We start from the raw sequence: 17353 nt of genomic DNA on the forward strand, positions 1-17353 counted from the left end.
CAGAAGAATATTGTGAGTTCAACAATGCCTCAACATCTGGTCAAACTAACATTTTATCCTATCAAATAATTAGTTGATTACATCATTGAAACTAATAATTCTCTTTTTCTTTTTTGTGTGTGTGTGTTTATATATTATCAAATTGTTTAAAAAATAATATTAATATAACGTAATATTTTCATTCACTTAAAATTTAAAAGTTAGAAGGAATAAAAGAAGCATAAGAAATGTACGACAATAGAAGCAAGTCGTTAGCCGTCATGGCAGTGGGTATAAGGCAATATAGGACCTATTTGTAACCAAAATTTCAGCAGAAATTCTCCACATTGATGGCTTCAACTTGTTTATAAGAGTTGAGATAGACAATACATCTTTGCTGTTTTGACAAGTGGTGTTTATATTAGTGGAAGTATACATCTTTTCGGTTAATTGTAAATAATTAGTGATCCGCTTTTAATTTGATAAACAAATATAATGGTCATTAGAGGTGGATTTAGAATTTAAACTTTGATAAATTCAATGTTTAAGGCTTTTAGCATAAAATAACTTTTACGCCTAAAATTATGGATTCCAAATTTGATATTTGTTGAAATTTTAATAATTTCTTAATAATTTATATTTATGTTTTTGTGTCGAAGGTTCTGGATTCAGTTGAATTTGAACCCATTGTATGTAGGTCGAATCCGCCTCTTCCATGTGATTATTTACCTTAATCAAGTTGCATTCATCTTCTAAAAAATTTTGGTGGAGAATCTTAGTAGCTCGGTTGGATGAATAGATGAATTTTTACCTTATTGGTAAGGGTTTGACTCCCTATCTTATAAGCCCCTCATCTATTCTTCTTTTTCCTATATATCCCCTATATAATAAAACTAAAAAATGAAAAAAGATAAAGAGTTTTGATAGTGTTATGCTTTCTGTTTTGGGTGAAAAGGGCGGTTAGAATGTAATACAAATAACTTTGGAAAACTAACATTCTATAGCCGCTCTAAAAATAATATCCAAAAAAAAATATTTTTTGTATTATATATATATATATATATATATATATATATATATATATATATATATATATAATACAAACAATATATAATTTTTGATTGCGAGCTAAAAATGATCTTTGCTCAAATAACTTGGCATAAGGGGAATCCTTTGTAACAATTCGGCCGGTCATTTTTTAGAGCTGTAGCCTTGTTTCCCCTTTTACTGCTCATTTTGTGCTTTACTATTATTTTATGACTTACCGGGTTAGTCGGTTCGGATCCGGAGGGACTTTGAAGTGAATTGAGACACTTAGTCTCATAATGGAAAGCCTAAGTTGGAAAAGTTGACCGGATGTTGACTTATGTGTAAACGATATTTCGATGGTTCCGTTAGCTCAGATTGTGATTTGGAGGTCCGTAGTGGAATTAGGCTTGAAATAGCGAAAGTTGAATTTTTTGGAAAAATTTGACCGGGAGTGAATTTTTTGATATCGGTGTCAGATTCCGTTCCGGAAGTTGAAGCAGGTCTGTGGTGTCATTTGTGACTTGTGTGCAAAACTTGAGGTCAATTGGACGTGATTTGATAGGTTTCGGCGTCGTTTGTAGAATTTGGAAGTTTTAAAGCTCATTAGGCTTGAATTGAGGTGTGATTCATATTTTTTTATATTTATTGAGGTGATTTGAAGGTTTGACTAAGTTCATATGATGTTATGGGACCTGATGGCATGTTTTGGTTGAGGTCCCGGGAGCTTCGAGTAAGTTTCAGGTGGTTAACGGATCAAGAATTGAAGTTGGGAGACTGCTGAAGTTGAGTTTGCTGGTTTTTGGTTGATCTAGTTTCCTTATACGCATGGGCAGGTCCGCAATCGCGTAGGCTAATTGGGTCACTGATGGAATTTGCTCTACGCGTTCGTGAGTAGAGGGCTGCGATCGCGTAGCTTTGGGTAGCAGTGTATCGCGAACGCGTGGGCTAGGCCGTGTTCGTGAAGAGGAAGTGAGGTAGGAGCTGGGACCATGCATTCATCGCGAACGCGTGAGGTCGTTCGCGATCGCGTAAGTCAGAGGGTCAGTTCACCGCGTTCGCGTAGGGTTAATTTGTGGGGCAGCAGGGTTGTGCTTCACGATCGCGAGGTATGTTCCGCGATTGCAATGAAGGCATATCTGGGAAGAATAACAGATTCAAAAACGAGGGTTTTGAGTTCATAACATAAAATTAAATTGGGAGCTTAGTAGAAGGTGATTTTTGGAGAGATTCTTGCGTGAGTGTTTGGGTAAGGGGTTCCTATCTAATTTTGGCCAATTCCCATGATTATGCCTTTGATTCCATCATTTAATTTGTGATTTTGGGTGGAAAATTGAAAAAAATGAAGAAGTTCTTAGGCTAGATTTTTGAGGTTTTAAATGGGATATTAATATCGGATTTGAGTAAATTTGGTATGTTTAGACTCGTGCTTGAATAGGCTTTCGATTTTCGTTAGTTTTATTGAATTTCGGGGCGTGGTCTCGGGGGCCGGTTATGAGCCGATTTCGGATTTTAGATTAACACTTCATATTTTTCTTATGGAATTGATTCCTTAGCTCGTATTGATCGTATTTTTTTGTGGCGAGATTCGAGACGTTCGGAGGATAATTTGCGAGGCAAAGGCGTATTGGAGTAGGGATTTTGCTTAGATTGAAGTAAGTAACAGTTCTAAATCTGGTTTGGAGGGTATGAAACCCCGAATTTGTATGTTATGTTATTGGTTTGGAGGTGACGCACATGCTAGGTGACGGGCATTTTGGTGTGCACCGCAGGAATTGGGAATTGGTCCATTCCATTGAAATTGTAAAGTTGAATAACTTGTTGCTAGCTATATATTCTCCATGTGTTATAGAAATTTAACTATAAATTATGTTAAAAATCATGTTTAGACTATGTGTTGATACTGTTGGAGCCCACAGAGGTCGTGCACGTGTTGAATTACATGTTATTTGTTGTTTGCACTCAGTCTCAGATTTTTCTTGTATATCATATCTCAGACTCTATTATTCCTTGTTGATACTTCCTGTTATTGATGTTTGGGCTGATTTTCATGACTTTTGAAGGTCCGAGAGACTGGAGAGGTTGGTGACTGAGTTAGGGCCTAAGTGCCGAGATGTGAGCGATATGTATATATGTGGATCGGGTTGCACGCCGCAAAAAGCCTCAGGGATGTGTATATGTGGATCGGGTTACATGCCGCAATGAGCCTTAGGACTGTATATATGTGGATTGGGTTGCGCGCTGTAAAAGCCTTATGGCTATTTATATATTTATGGGATTGGGCTGCACGGCACAGCAATATAACATTTAGGGCGAAGGAGCCCCTCTAGAGTCTGTACATTCCCAGTGAGCGTAGGTACCCATTGAGTACGAGTGTTGAGTTCCGAGTGCTGAGTGTCGAGTGCAGAGATATTGAGAAAGATTGACTGATTGTTACTCTAAGAGGATGCTCTTGATGTCATTATTATTGCACTTAGCTACCATATATCACTGTTTGAAAGTTTTCTAAAAGATATTATATTCCGTTTTACTCGAATTCGATACGAGATAGCTGATTTGGCTTAAATTGTCGAAATTGAAAGCATGCCTATTTTTCCTATGTTGAAAATTACTGAAATTTGAACTATAACTGTGTAGTTTGTCACTATCTTTCAGTTCTTTATTTAGTATTATTATTTACTAAGTTGGTAGTACTCATGCTACACCCTGAACTTTGTGTGCAGATCCAGGTATTTCCGGACACGGTGGGTGTTGATACCTTGTGCAGCTGATAATTGGAGACTTCGAGGTAGCTGACCGGCGTTCGCATCCCTTGTTTTCTCCTTCCCTATCTTTTCTTTTCACTGTTTTTCTAGCTTCAGACTATGTTAGCTGTGTATTCCAGACTTGTAACACTTAGATGCTCATGTACTCTATGACACCCCAATTTGGGAGTTTTTCCGCGTTGTGTTTGGATCTTTTATCTTGTTTATGAGAAATTGATATTTAAACTACTTTAAACCCATTTTTGTCAAAAGAGTTAGAATTTTTCATAAATGTCAGCTTGCCTAGTACCACGATAGGCGCCATCACGACATGTTAGAATTTTGGGTCATTACAAATTGGTATCAAAACCTAGGTTACATAGGTCTCACGAGTCATGAGCAGGTTTAGCAGAGTCTTGCGGATCAGTATGGAGACGTCTGCATTTATCTTCGAGGGGTTGCCGAACCTTTAGGAAACTTCACATTCTTGTATTCTTGTCGTGTGAATTTTTTGATTCCGGTAATAAAACTTCTGTTATTCTATTCTCTCATAAATGGTGAGGACGCATAATACTGAGCAGGATGGACAGCCACCAGTACTACTAGCTAGGGCCGCGAGAGGCCGAGGCCGCGATAGAGGCAGAGGTGCAACTCATATAGTACCACACCAGTAGACCCACCAGTTGCCCTAGTTCCAAAGTAGGTTCCAGTTGCGGATGAGCCAGTGGGGCCAGCTCAGGCACCAGCTGTGCTTATTGTAATTTCGGGCCTTCAGGAGGCCTTAGCTCAGGTTCTGACCGTGTGTACCAATCTTACTCGGGCGGTCTCCGTTCCGGCTGCAGTAGCCACTTCTTAAGCCGGGGAGGTACTCCAGACATCGGGGGCACTCCCAGCCCAGCCGGTCGTACCTGCTCAGGCCCATGTGGTTCCTGCTATGACTGATGATGAGTAGAGAGACTAGAGAGGGTTGGGAGGCTCCAACTCCCATCTTTCAGTGGGGCAAAGTCGGAGGATTCCTAGGGCTTCTTGGATAGATGTGAACGGGTGCTTCGCACAGCCGGTATTTCTGAGACCAGTGGGGTCTCATTCACTACTTTTCAATTCACTAGGGTTGCTTTTAGTTGGTGGGAGGCTTATGAGAGGTGCAGGTCGGTCGGTGCAGCACCACTTACATAGCAGGAGTTCTTCGTTCATTTTTTGGAGAACTTCGTGTCGTAGTCTCGCAGAGAGGAGCTGCGCAGATAGTTTGAGCAGTTACGTCAGGATGGCATGTCCGTGACGCAGTAGGAGATGAGGTTTTCTAAGTTGGCTTGTCATGCGGTTTGGTTGGTTCCCACTGATAGGGAGAGGATTAAGAGGTTCATCGATGGCCTCACATATCAGTTGTGATTGCTTATGACTCGAATGAGGGTATCTGGTGCTACTTTTGCTGAGGTAGTCGACATTGCTCGACAGATAGAGATGGTCCGTAGTCAGGAGAGCGGTGAGAGAGATGCCAAGTGGCCTCGTGGACCGGGTGGTTTTGGCGGTGTTCCTTCTGGGGGTCAGTTCCACCACGGCACGAGGAGTCCTTAAAGGCATTCTCAGACAGTTTGTCACCATAGTGCGTCATCCGGCCATGGATCTTATAGTTCTCATCAGGGCGAGTCATCTCTCAGTGCCCTTCTAGCTCAGAGATTGTCCCGTGCTCCATCGGTTCAGGGCTCATCTATGCCAGGTCCTTCTAGTAGTTATCTCGGTGCTCGAGGCTCCCTTCAGTCCCCACTACCAGCCACGGGGAGTTGCTATGAGTATGGATAGTTTGGTCATATCAGGAGATATCGTCTCCGCCTTACGGGAGGTCCGGCTCAGCAGAGGAGTCAAATTACGACTTCAGCGCCAGTTACGCCACCACCCGCATAGCCAGCTCGGGGTGGGGCCCAGTCAGCTAGAGGTCGCCCTAGAGGGAGAGGCCGATCAGGTGGCGGTGAGGCTCGATTCTATGTTGTTGATACCCAATTTTTCCCTCATATTTTTTCAAATAGTATATGTATTTTCAAAAAGTCATTTTGCATCATTATTTAATTTACAAGATTTATTCAAGCATTTTTCATAATATTTAGAGCCTTAAAATTAATTTTCTCGCATTTAAATTACTTGTATATTTATTAATTATCCTTTTAAATTATTAGTGATGACTTAATCATCCAAATTTATCATTTTATATCCACGTTTGTGTTTAACAATATTTTACTTTATTTTATATAATTACAACTATATTTTAGTTATTTATGTAATTTTGCAATAATAGCATATATTCATGCATAATTGCGTTTTATTACATTATTTGTGCCAAAATAATATTTTATATTTTTATAATGCTAAGTTATTATATCCAATCATTTTATTGCATAATTAATATTTTTACTATTTATTAATTACTTTTATAAATTTGTTTTTTATAAATTTTGTGTATTTAAACTATGGCCCAATTTTAAGCCAATTTCGGACCAAACTTGGCCCAAATCCTCAGCCCAACAACCCCCAGCCCAAGCCAAATGACCCTTTACTAAAACCAGGTCGCAACTCACTTCAAACGACCCCCTCGTACAATTTTTAATCCTGGCCGTTGATCTTGACAGATCAATGACCCTCGTTCATTTTCTCCTTTTAATTAACCCAACCCAAACCCTAATCCTCATTATCCACCTAACATTCGCCTCTGAAACCTCTCCACTCCACTCGTCTTTGAGAAACCCTAGCTGCAATACCCTTACTCCTCTTCGTTTCCAACCTAATCATGGAATCAATCCATGATCTACTTACCTATTTTGTGATACCTTACTATTATGTGCATGTCTATGGTGTTACTTAGTTCTTGCCCTATTTTTGGCAAGAATTACCTTTCAAGAACGGGCCTGATTTACTCTAATTTTGTGAAGATCTGGACGATCTTTCGTCTGTATATACTGTACAATGGACGATTCTTGCATTATTGGTTCGATTTAAGGTCGTTGGACCCAACTAGGTTTGGGATTTTCCTTTCTCCTTACTGATTTTGATTGCATGTGATATATTCTTTCCTTTCTTGTGTTTGACTGATGATTTTCATGTTCATCCGCTCAATTTGAACACTATATAAACCCCTCCCCAATTTCCCCTTGAAAGAAAACCTAATTTCCACTACTATTACACTCACTACACTCTTCTCTCACTCGTTCACTTCTTCTGAGACATTTGAATATTTTCTGAAATTGTTGAATCCTTGACTGGCTGAAAGACAAGGCCATAATATTGTAAAACAGCCTCATCCGGTGCGAGCACTGCTCGGAGCCATTCTCGAGGCTCTTGTGAACTCTAAAGCACCGGGGATCTGGGTTCTCTTGCTACCAGTATTCTAACTCCTCATTCTTTTGTTTGTTTAACTTTGCTACTGGTTAGTGTCCTTGACTCTTACAATGTCAACTATTCTCTTTTCTATTTGTCTATGACGTATGTTCTATGTGCTAATGTTGTTTAAATTCTATAAGTATGATTCAATTTTCTTGTTATTCATGGATCCCTGTTACTATATGTCATGATATTGTTTTATAATTAATCCCCGGCCATTCCATGTTCTTTATTAGTTGAGTTTAGTAGATATAAGATGCTTTCATTATTGGAATAGATTCCGACTTTCTTAGGTATTTCTAGACTAATGTGTGTTCTCTATCTTGTCATGTATTTCTATGTTTGTGTTCTAGACCTTATTGAGTTCTTCTTGCCCAATATGATAGATCTCTGAGGCTGTATTGATTAGCTAAAGCATGTTCCCATTCCATTTAAGTATTGTTGCGTGTTTGGTTTAGAATGGCCTCTAGGGCAAATTGCTATGTTAGTTTCCCTTCTATCTAAGCAATTAGTGCAAATAGCAATGCTTTCCTGTCTCATTCCCCTTAAGTGCTATATATTATCATGAGTAAACCTTGCCATTAGTTTATTGTGATGCCGCTTATGGTCATTTTCATGTGCAATTGTATATCCCTCTAACTATAATTATTTCAAATAAGGCTCACTCGTTTAAAGTCTTTTTCTGACCTATTTTGGTTAATGTCTCGTGCTAATCTTGGTTTCTGGTAAATTGACATGTGTGTGTTTGTCCTGTTAACTCAATAGATTTGCCTTTTCAACCTTCTTAATGAGTAATTGTGTCAGTATGCTATACCCTTCCCTTTGTCGAATGATAGTTCAATATGGTTGTTAGTTCTTCTATGTCGAACTAGCTATGCCAAAGTTGTCTATCCAGTTGGTATGCTCAAGTCCTTTTATTTAACTAGTATTGTTCCCTTAGCTTCTAAGAATTATAATCATTGCTAATAGACTTTAGAACTGCCAATTGGTTACTATATATGTTTCTCCTGTCTAATTCTGGTAAGATTTCGTGTAGGGCCATGAGAGTGTAGTTGATACACTCTCACACTTTAGATATGATGGGTCTTGGGTTTACTATTCGTGTGAAAGGTGAAGCTCGCTGAAGGCCCAGGTGTTACTGGGTTATATTCTTTTGGGTCTACTATGTGTATTGCACCTGTAATCTTCTAATATGTAATGTTCGCACTTGTATTCATTATTTTTTGGGTATTTAATAATTTATGAAAAAAACATATGAGCAAATTAGTAAAAAGGGGGTAGGGTACTCTAATTCTCGCATAAATGGGTAGAAAGCATGCCTATAGGATCTATGTGGTCTATTCGCTCTTTGCTTTACATGTTTTTGATTTAATGAGTAGAAAGCCTGTCTATAGGAGTCACACACAGACACATCACTTAAACATATTCTCTTTCAAGTATTTTTCGTACCAGTTTCCACTACTATGTTTCCTTAGATAGCATGTGTATAGGACGTAACAATGCAATATTTTACTCACCTAGATGTCATGCCTATAGGACTTCGAATGACTAATCTATTAGTTGCGTCAACTATCATTGCACTGCTCATCTAGATATCATTCCTATAGGATTAAAAAATCAATCAACTGCTCCATTCATTTGTGTTGTTCAGAAAGCATGCCAATAGGGATAAAAACAATAAAATCAATTGCCAACGATTAGATATCATGCTTCTAGGACATTGTCGCCCCACCTAAGGAATTTTCTATAAAATAAGTGTTGGTAGTTCAGGGTTCTGGAGTTGTTTCACTGCCTCTTTGCGCCAGCAATCTAGAAATCATGCATATAGGTTTGTAATCTGCAAATATGTTGCCCGTACATTGCTAGAAATCAGAATCACTTAGAAACCATATCTATAGGACTTATAATGATTTAATCTATCCGTACATTGGCCTAAAAAATGCAGCATTGCCTATTTGATATTGGAATCATATAGAGATCATGCCTATATGAACAAGGATTTCAAGTCTCAGAGCTCAAAATATTCTATTACTTAATCTAAAAATCAGTCTGCGTGCTTCTTTGTTTATGTGCGGAGGCTAATATGAGCCACTCTTTGCTATTCTATGCAGTCCTCTTTGTTTTTTAATGCACGATTAGTTTTATCATTTTTGAGCAGCCTAAATAAGTCTAGAGACACCCAAATAGAGTTCCAAAGCCTCCTGGACCATAGGCATAGGACGAGTAGTGCACACATAGGACGCGACTAGAATTGAATTAGAATGCTTTAGGTAAACAACTTCAACATAGTAATCGGGTAGCATGAGATGATAGTTTGTACTCGCTGAATAATATGAGCAACTCCTATCTAAAAGGAGTTGCAAAGTATTATTTATGTTGCACGGGGTGATCCTTCAGGCTAATAAACTTAGGATTCCCCCTCCTTTATATACTTTTTATTCACACTTAGTCATTTATGTAGACTATTGTAGTCGCATCCTTGTAATATTAATGATTTGTACCAATTCTTACTATGCTATAATGAGATTTTTTATTTTTATATTCTCTTTGTTTATTTGACCACTTAGACTAATTACATAATCCGCATAGTCTTAAGTTCGGCCGGGACCCACAGTTATGGACCTCGAGGAGTGCCTAACACCTTCTCTTTGAGGTAATTTGAGCCCTTACCCGACCTTTGGTGGCATTGACTATTCAAACAGAGATATTTTCATAATAGGTGCCCTAACGCCTTAAAAATCGTCAGGTTGTGACTCTTCTCTTTTAATACCCTCTTCCTTTAAAAGAGTTGTCACACGTCGAAACCCGCTTTCGTGAGAAAATGGGGCGCGACATATGTTATTCTTGCCAGACCAGATGTTGTTGCTTTAGATGTAGTGATCACAGGTATTGTCTTAGTTTGCCATAGGGATGCATCTGTTTTATTTGATCCTGGTTCCAGTTATTCATATGTCTCATCATATTTTGCTCATTATCTGGATATGCCCTGTGAGTCCTTAGTTTTATCTGTTCATGTCTCTACACCGGTGGGCGATACTATTATTGTGGACCGTGTATATCGGTCGTGTGTGGTGATTATTGGGAGTCTAGAGACTAGAGTTAATCTCTCGTTGCTTAGTATGGTTGATTTCGACGTGATCTTTGGTATGGATTGGTTGTCTCCATGTCATGCGGTTTTAGATTATCACGCTAAGACCGTGACATTGGCAATACCGGGGTTGTCGAGGATTGAGTGGAGAGGTTCTTTACACTATGTTCCCAATAGAGTGATTTCATATTTGAAGGCCCAGCGGACAGTTGGGAAAGGTTGTTTATCTTATTTGGCCTTTGGGAGGGATATTAGTGCTGATACTCCCACTATTGATTCTGTTTCGGTGGTACGGGAGTTTCAGCACGCGTTTCCTGCAGACTTGCTCGGCATGCTGCCCGATAGAGATATTGACTTTGGTATTGACTTGGTGCCGGGCACTTACCCATTTCTATTCCACCATATCGCATGACACTAGCTGAGTTGAAGGAATTGAAGGAGCAACTTTAGGAACTCTTTGATAAGGGGTTTATCAGGCCTAGTGTGTCACCTTGGAGTGCACCGGTGTTGTTTGTAAAGAATAAGGATGGTACTATGAGAATGTGCATTGATTATATGCAGTTGAACAAAGTCACAATCAAGAACATGTATCCTTAACCGCGTATTGATGATCTATTTGACCAGCTTCAAGGAGTGAGGGTGTTCTCCAAGATTAATTTGAGGACTGGTATCACCAGCTGAAGATTCGGGACTCGGACATTCTAAAGATAGCATTTATGACCTGTTATGGTCATTATGAGTTCTTGTGATGTCTTTTAGGCTGACAAATGCCCCAACAACATTCATACATCTGATGAGCAACGTGTTTCAGCCTTAGCTTTACTTGTTTGTTATTGTATTCATTGATGATATCCTAGTGTACTCTCGTAGTTGGGAGGAGCATGCCCAGCATTTGAGGATTGTGTTGCAGCGGTTGAGAGAGGAGAAACTTTATGCCAAGTTCTCCAAGTGTGAGTTTTGGCTCATTTCAGTGGCATTCTTGGGGCACGTGGTGTCCAGTGAGGGCATTCAGGTGGATCTGAAGAAGATAAAGGCAGTCTAAAGTTGGCCCAGACCGTCCTTAGCTATGGAGATTCGGAGCTTTCTCGGCTTGGCCGATTATTACTGTCACTTCATGGAGGGTTTCTTTTCTATTGCATCTCCCTTGACCAAATTGACCCAGAAAGGTGCTCCTTTTAGGTGGTCGGATGAGTGTGAAGAGAGCTTTCAGAAGCTCAAGACTGCCTTGACCACAACTCCAGTTCTAGTGTTGCCTTCAGCTTCAGGTTCTTACAAAATATATTGTGATGCTTCTCGGATTGGTATTGGGTGTGTCTTGATGCAGGGGGGTAGAGTGATTGCTTATGATTCACGTCAGTTGAAGCATCATGAGAAGAAATACCTTGTTCATGATTTGGAGTTAGCTTCCATCGTTCATGCATTAAAGATTTGGAGGATTATCTCTACAGTGTGTCTTGCGAGGTGTTTACGTATCATCGGAGCCTCCAACACGTGTTTAAATAGAAGGATCTAAATTTGAGGCAGTGGCGATGGTTGGATCTACTAAAGGACTATGATATCACCATTCTGTATCACCCCGGGAAGGTCAATGTGATGGTCGATGCCTTGAGTAGAAAGGGTATGGGTAGTCTTGCATTCAATCCCATAGTGAGAGACCTCTTGCAATTGATGTTCAGTCCTTGGCCAACCGGTTCGTGAGACTGGATATTTCGGAGCTCAGCCGGGTCCTAACTTGTGTGGTTTCTCAATCTTCCTTATTTGATCGTATCAGAGAGTGCCAGTATGATGATACTCATTTTCTTGTCCTTAAGGATAGGGTTCAGCACGGTGATGCCAGAGATATTACTATTGGGGATGATGGGGTATTGAGGATGCAGGGTCGGATTTGTGTTCCCAATGTGGATTGGTTATGTGAGTTAATTCTTGAGGAGGCCTATAGTGTGCGGTATTCCATTCATACGAGTACCGCGAAGAAGTATCAGGACTTGAGGCAGCACTATTGGTAGAGCAAATGAAGAAGGATATAGTGGGGTTTGTAGCTCGGTGCCTTAACTATCAGCAGGTGAAGTATGAGCATCAAAGACCGGGTAGATTGCTTCAGAGGATCGAGATTCCAGAGTGGAAGTAGGAGTGGATCATTATGGATTTTTTAGTTGGGCTCCCACGGACTTCGAGGAAGTTCGATGCTATTTGGGTGATTGTAGATCGGCTGACCAAGTTCGCGCACTTTATTCCAGTTGGTACTACCTATTCTTCAGAGCGGTTGGCTGAGATTTACATCGGAGAGATTGTCTGCCTTCACGGTGTGCCAGTGTCCATCATTTCAGATCGATACACGCAGTTTACATCGCAGTTTTGGAGAGCCGTGCAACGAGAGTTGGGCACTCAGGTTGAGTTGAGTACAACATTTCACCCTTATACAGACGTACAGTCTGAGCGCACTATTCAGATATGAGAGGACATGTTACGCGCTTGTGTCATTAATTTTGGGGCTTCATGGGATCAGTTTCTGCCACTCGCGTAGTTTTCCTACAACAATAGCTACCAGTCCATCATTCAGATGGTGCCGTATGAGGATTTGTATGGGAGGCGGTGTAGATCTCCGGTAGGTTGGTTTGAGCCGGACGAGACCAGGCTATTGGGTACTGACTTGGTTTAGGATGCATTGGACAAGGTTAAATTGATTCAGGAGTGGCTTTGCATGGCGCAGTCTAGACAAAAGAGCTATGCCAACAGGAAGGTCTGTGATGTTGCTTACATGGTTGGGAAGAAAGTCTTGTTGAAGGTTTCACCCATGAAGGGTGTTATGAGATATGGGAAGAAGGACAAGTTTAGCCCTCGAGTTATTGGGTCGATTAAGGTGCTTCGGAGGATTGGAGAGATGGCTTACGAGCTTTTCTTGCCACCTAGTTTCTCGAGTGTGCATCCAGTATTTCTTGTTTCTATGCTCCGAAAGTATGTCAGCGATCCGTCTCATATTTTGGATTTCAGTACAGTTCAGTTGGATGGTGATTTGACTTATGATGTGGAGTCTGTGGGCAATTTGGATGGGCAGGTTCGAAAGTTGAGATCAAATTATATAGCTTCACTAAAGGTGCAGTGGAGAGGTTAGCCCGTTGAGGAGGATACTTGGGAGACCGAGCAGGAGATGCGAATCAGATATCCACACCTATTTGAGACTCCAAGTATACTTCTCGACCCGTTCGAGGACGAACGTTTGTTTAAGAGAGGGAGGATGTAATGACATGGCCAGTCGTTTTGAGAGTTGTAGCCATGTTTCCCCATTTACTGCTCATTTTATGCTTTACTTTTGTTTTACGACTTATCGGGTTAGTCGGTTCGGGTCCGGAAGGACTTCAGAATGAATTGAGACGCTTAGCCTTATAATGGAAAGCTTAAGTTGGAAAAGTTTACCGGATGTTAACTTATGTGTAAACGGCCTGGAATTGAGTTTTGATGGTTCTGTTAGCTCCGTTGGATGATTTCGGACTTAGGAGTGTGTCCAGATTGTGACTTAGAGGTCTGCAGTGGAATTAGGCTTGAAATAGAAAAAGTTGAATTTTTTGATTAAATTTGACCGGGAGTGGACTTTTTGATATCGAGGTCGGATTCCAATTTCGGAAATTGGAGCAGATCCGTTGTGTCATTTGTGACTTGTGTGCAAAATTTGAGGTCAATCGGACGTGATTTGATAGATTTAGGCGTCGTTTGTAGAAATTGGAAGTTTCAAAGTTCATTAGGCTTGAATTGGAGTGCGATTCATGTTTTTGATTTTGTTTGAGGTGATTTGAAGGTTCGACAAAGTTCGTATAATGTTATGGGACTTGATGGCATGTTTGGTTGAGGTCCCGGGGGCCTTGGATGAGTTTCGGGTGGTTAACGGGTCAAGAATTGAAGTTGGGCGACTACTGAAGTTGAGTTTGCAAGTTTTTAGCTGATCTAGTTTCCTTATACGCGATCGCGGGGGCAGGTCCATGATCGCGTAGGCTAAATAGGTCACTGATGGAATTTTCCCTACGCGTTCGCGAGTAGAGAGCTACAATCGCGTAGATTTAAGTATCAGTGCATCACGAACGCGTGGGCTAGGCCGCGTTCGCGAAGAGGAAGTGAGGTAGGAGCTGGGACCACGCGTTTTGCTCATCGCGAATGTGTGAGGTCATTCGCGATCGCCTAAGCCAGAGGGTTAGTTTACCGCGTTCACGTGGAGAATTCTGCATTCGCGTAGAGTTAATTTGTGCGGCAGCATAGTTCTGCTTCGCGATCGCGAGTTATGTTCCGCAATCGCGATGAAGGCATATCTGCGCAGAATAAAAGATTCAAAAACGAGAGTTTTGAGTTCATAACATAAAATTGAATTAGAAACTCGGTAGAAGGCGATTTTTGGAGAGATTCTTGCATGGGTGTTTGGAGTAAGTGATTCCTATCTAATTTTGGTCAATTTCCATGATTATGCCTTTGATTCCATCATTTAATTTGTGATTTTGGGTGGAAAATTGGGGAAAATGAATGAAAGTTCTTAGGCTAGATTTTTGAGGTTTTGAAAGGGATTTTGATATCGGATTGGAGTAAATTTAGTATGGTTAGACTCGAGGTTGAATGGACTTTCGATTTTTGTGAGTTTTGTTGTATTCCTAGACGTGGGTCCGGGGGCCGGTTTTGAGCCGATTTTGAATTTTTGATTAAAACTTCGTATTTTTCTTATGGAATTGATGCCTTAGCCCGTGTTAATCGTATTGTATTGTTTGTGGCTAGATTCGAGACGTTCAAAGGCTGATTTGCGAGGCAAAGGAGTATTAGAGTAGGGATTTTGCTCAGATTGAGGTAAATAACAATTCTAAATTTGGTTTTGAGGGTATGAAACCCTAAATTTGTATGTTATGTGATTAGTTTGGAGGTGATGCACATGCTAGGTGACGGGCGTGTGGACATGTACCATAGGAATTGAGACTTGATCTATTCCATGAAAATTGTGAATTTGAATAACTTGTTGCTAGCTATATATTCTCCATGTGTTATAGAAATTTAACTGCAAATCATGTTAGAAAACATGTTTAGACCATGTGTTGATACTATTAGAGCCCACAGAGGCCGTGTATATATTGAATTACCTGTTATTTGTTATTTGCACTCAGTCTCAGGTTCTTCTTGTATATCATATCTCATACTTATTAATCTTTGTTGATACATCATGTTATTGTTGTTTGGACTGATTTTCATGACTTTTGAGGGCTCGAGAGACTGGAAAGGTTGGTGACTGAGTTAGGGCCTGAGTCACCGAGATATGAGTGATATGTATATATGTGGATCGAATTTCACGCCGCAACGAGCCTCAAGACTGTATATGTGTGGATTGGGTTATACGCCACAACGAGCCTTAGGGTTGTATATGTGTGGATCGGGTTGTACGCCGCAACAAGCCTTATGGCTATTTATATATTGATGGGATCGGGCTGCGCGCCGCAGCGATATAGCGCTTGGGCTGAAGGAGCCCCTCCGGAGTTTGTACACCCCCACTGAGCGCAGGTACCTATTGAGTACGAGTGTTGAGTGCCAGGTGCTGATATATTCAGAAAGATTGAGTGATTGTTGCTCTGAGAGGATGCTCTTGATGTCATTATTGTTGCACTTAGCTGCCATATATCACTGTTTGAAAGTTTTCTGAAAGATGTTATATTCTGTTTTACTCGAATTCGATACAAGATAGCTAATTTGGCATAAATTGTCGAAATTGAAAGCATGCATATTTTTTCCTATGTCGAAAATTAGTGAAATTTGAACTATAATTGTGTAGCTTGTCACTATCTTTCAGTTTTTTTATTTAGTATTGTTACTTAGTAAGTTGGTTGTACTCGCGCTACACCCTACACTTTATGTGCAGATCCAGGTATTTTCGGACACGATCGGTGTTGATACCTTGTGCAGCTGATCTTTGGAGACTTTGAGGTAGTTGCCCGGCATTCGCAGCCCTTGTTTTCTCCTTCACTATCTTTTCTTTTCATTGTTTTTCTAGCTTCGGACTATGTTAGACAGTGTATTCCAGACTTGTGACACTTAGATTCTCATCTACTCTGTGCACCCCGATTTAGGAGTTATTCCGCATTGTGTTTGGATCGTTTATCTTGTTTATGAGAAAATTGATATTTAAACTGCATTAAACCCATTTTTGTCAAAAGTGTTAGAATTTTTCAAAAATTCCGGCTTGTCTAGTAGTACGAGAGATGTCATCACAACAGGTTAAGATTTTGGGTCGTGACATCCTTCCATTGACTGAAGTGGAGAGTCAACGTTCCGTGCAAGGCAATCTTTCATTAAAAACAAAACAAAAAAGAAAGCCTGATCATAAACGTTACAATATCTTTGCTATACAACGAGATGCGCTGATATTACAAAGGCTTTTTTGCCACACAATATCTTTGACCAAAATGAAGAAAGAAGGAAGTAATTTCAATCTTATCATGAATTCATTAACGTCACATTGAAATTTATGTTTTCTACGTTAAAATTTAGCATAATTTGCAGGTCGCTTGCATTAACGATTTTCCAAATTAATTTGCCATGCTATTCATCTAGTTTGTGCCATTTATCGTACCATTGTTTTTGAGTTCTTGCGCTCGTTTTAAATTGTTCGTGAAGAAAGAGTAAAACAAGGTGCAAACTCTAACCCAAACGGACAGTTGCATAAAAAATATTTGTGGGATATCTCTTTTTGCTCATGAACAGTAACTCCAAGAATTTTTAACGGGTGCAAATTTAACACCATTGATCAAAATATTAAGTACTTGTGATTGTACAAACTCACCCCCTAAAGAGTAATTAGATGGGGTTTCTTTCTGATTTATTAAATTTAACTATCCACTTAATGGCCTAACTTAGTTGCTCAACCAAGCTTGGTCATCATCATCTTCAGTAGTGTCCGATTAAATAAAGACTAGCTCGGCGCACTAAACTCCTGTGCAAGTGATCCAGAAGGGCCAGCTCAGCACTATAAGCTTATTGTGCGCGTGATCCAGACTCTAGAGAAGGGTTGGATAACATTAGGGCTTTTGTACGTAGTCTTACTTTTTATCTCTTCGGTGGTGGTTCACTGATAATTTCCAAGTAAAAAAATATATAAGAAAAGATCATCAACTCAAGTCCTTAAATTGTT

General features: G+C 40.1%; 1 protein-coding gene across 1 annotated transcript; it reads left to right on the forward strand.

Moving 5' to 3' along the window:
- The first annotated feature begins 12907 nt into the window (after positions 1-12907).
- LOC138878607 (uncharacterized) lies at positions 12908-13318 on the forward strand. The gene has a single exon (XM_070158299.1). The coding sequence runs from the start codon at positions 12908-12910 to the stop codon at positions 13316-13318; it is 411 nt and encodes a 136-aa protein (XP_070014400.1).
- The last annotated feature ends 4035 nt before the right edge of the window (positions 13319-17353 follow it).

Source organism: Nicotiana sylvestris, chromosome 9 (genome assembly GCF_000393655.2).
Source record: "Nicotiana sylvestris chromosome 9, ASM39365v2, whole genome shotgun sequence".
Taxonomy (NCBI): Eukaryota; Viridiplantae; Streptophyta; class Magnoliopsida; order Solanales; family Solanaceae; genus Nicotiana; species Nicotiana sylvestris.

Bases quoted from the DNA above. Each gene is read 5' to 3' on its own strand.
- LOC138878607 (XM_070158299.1), top strand. From the start codon at position 12,908: ATGGCGCAGTCTAGACAAAAGAGCTATGCCAACAGGAAGGTCTGTGAT.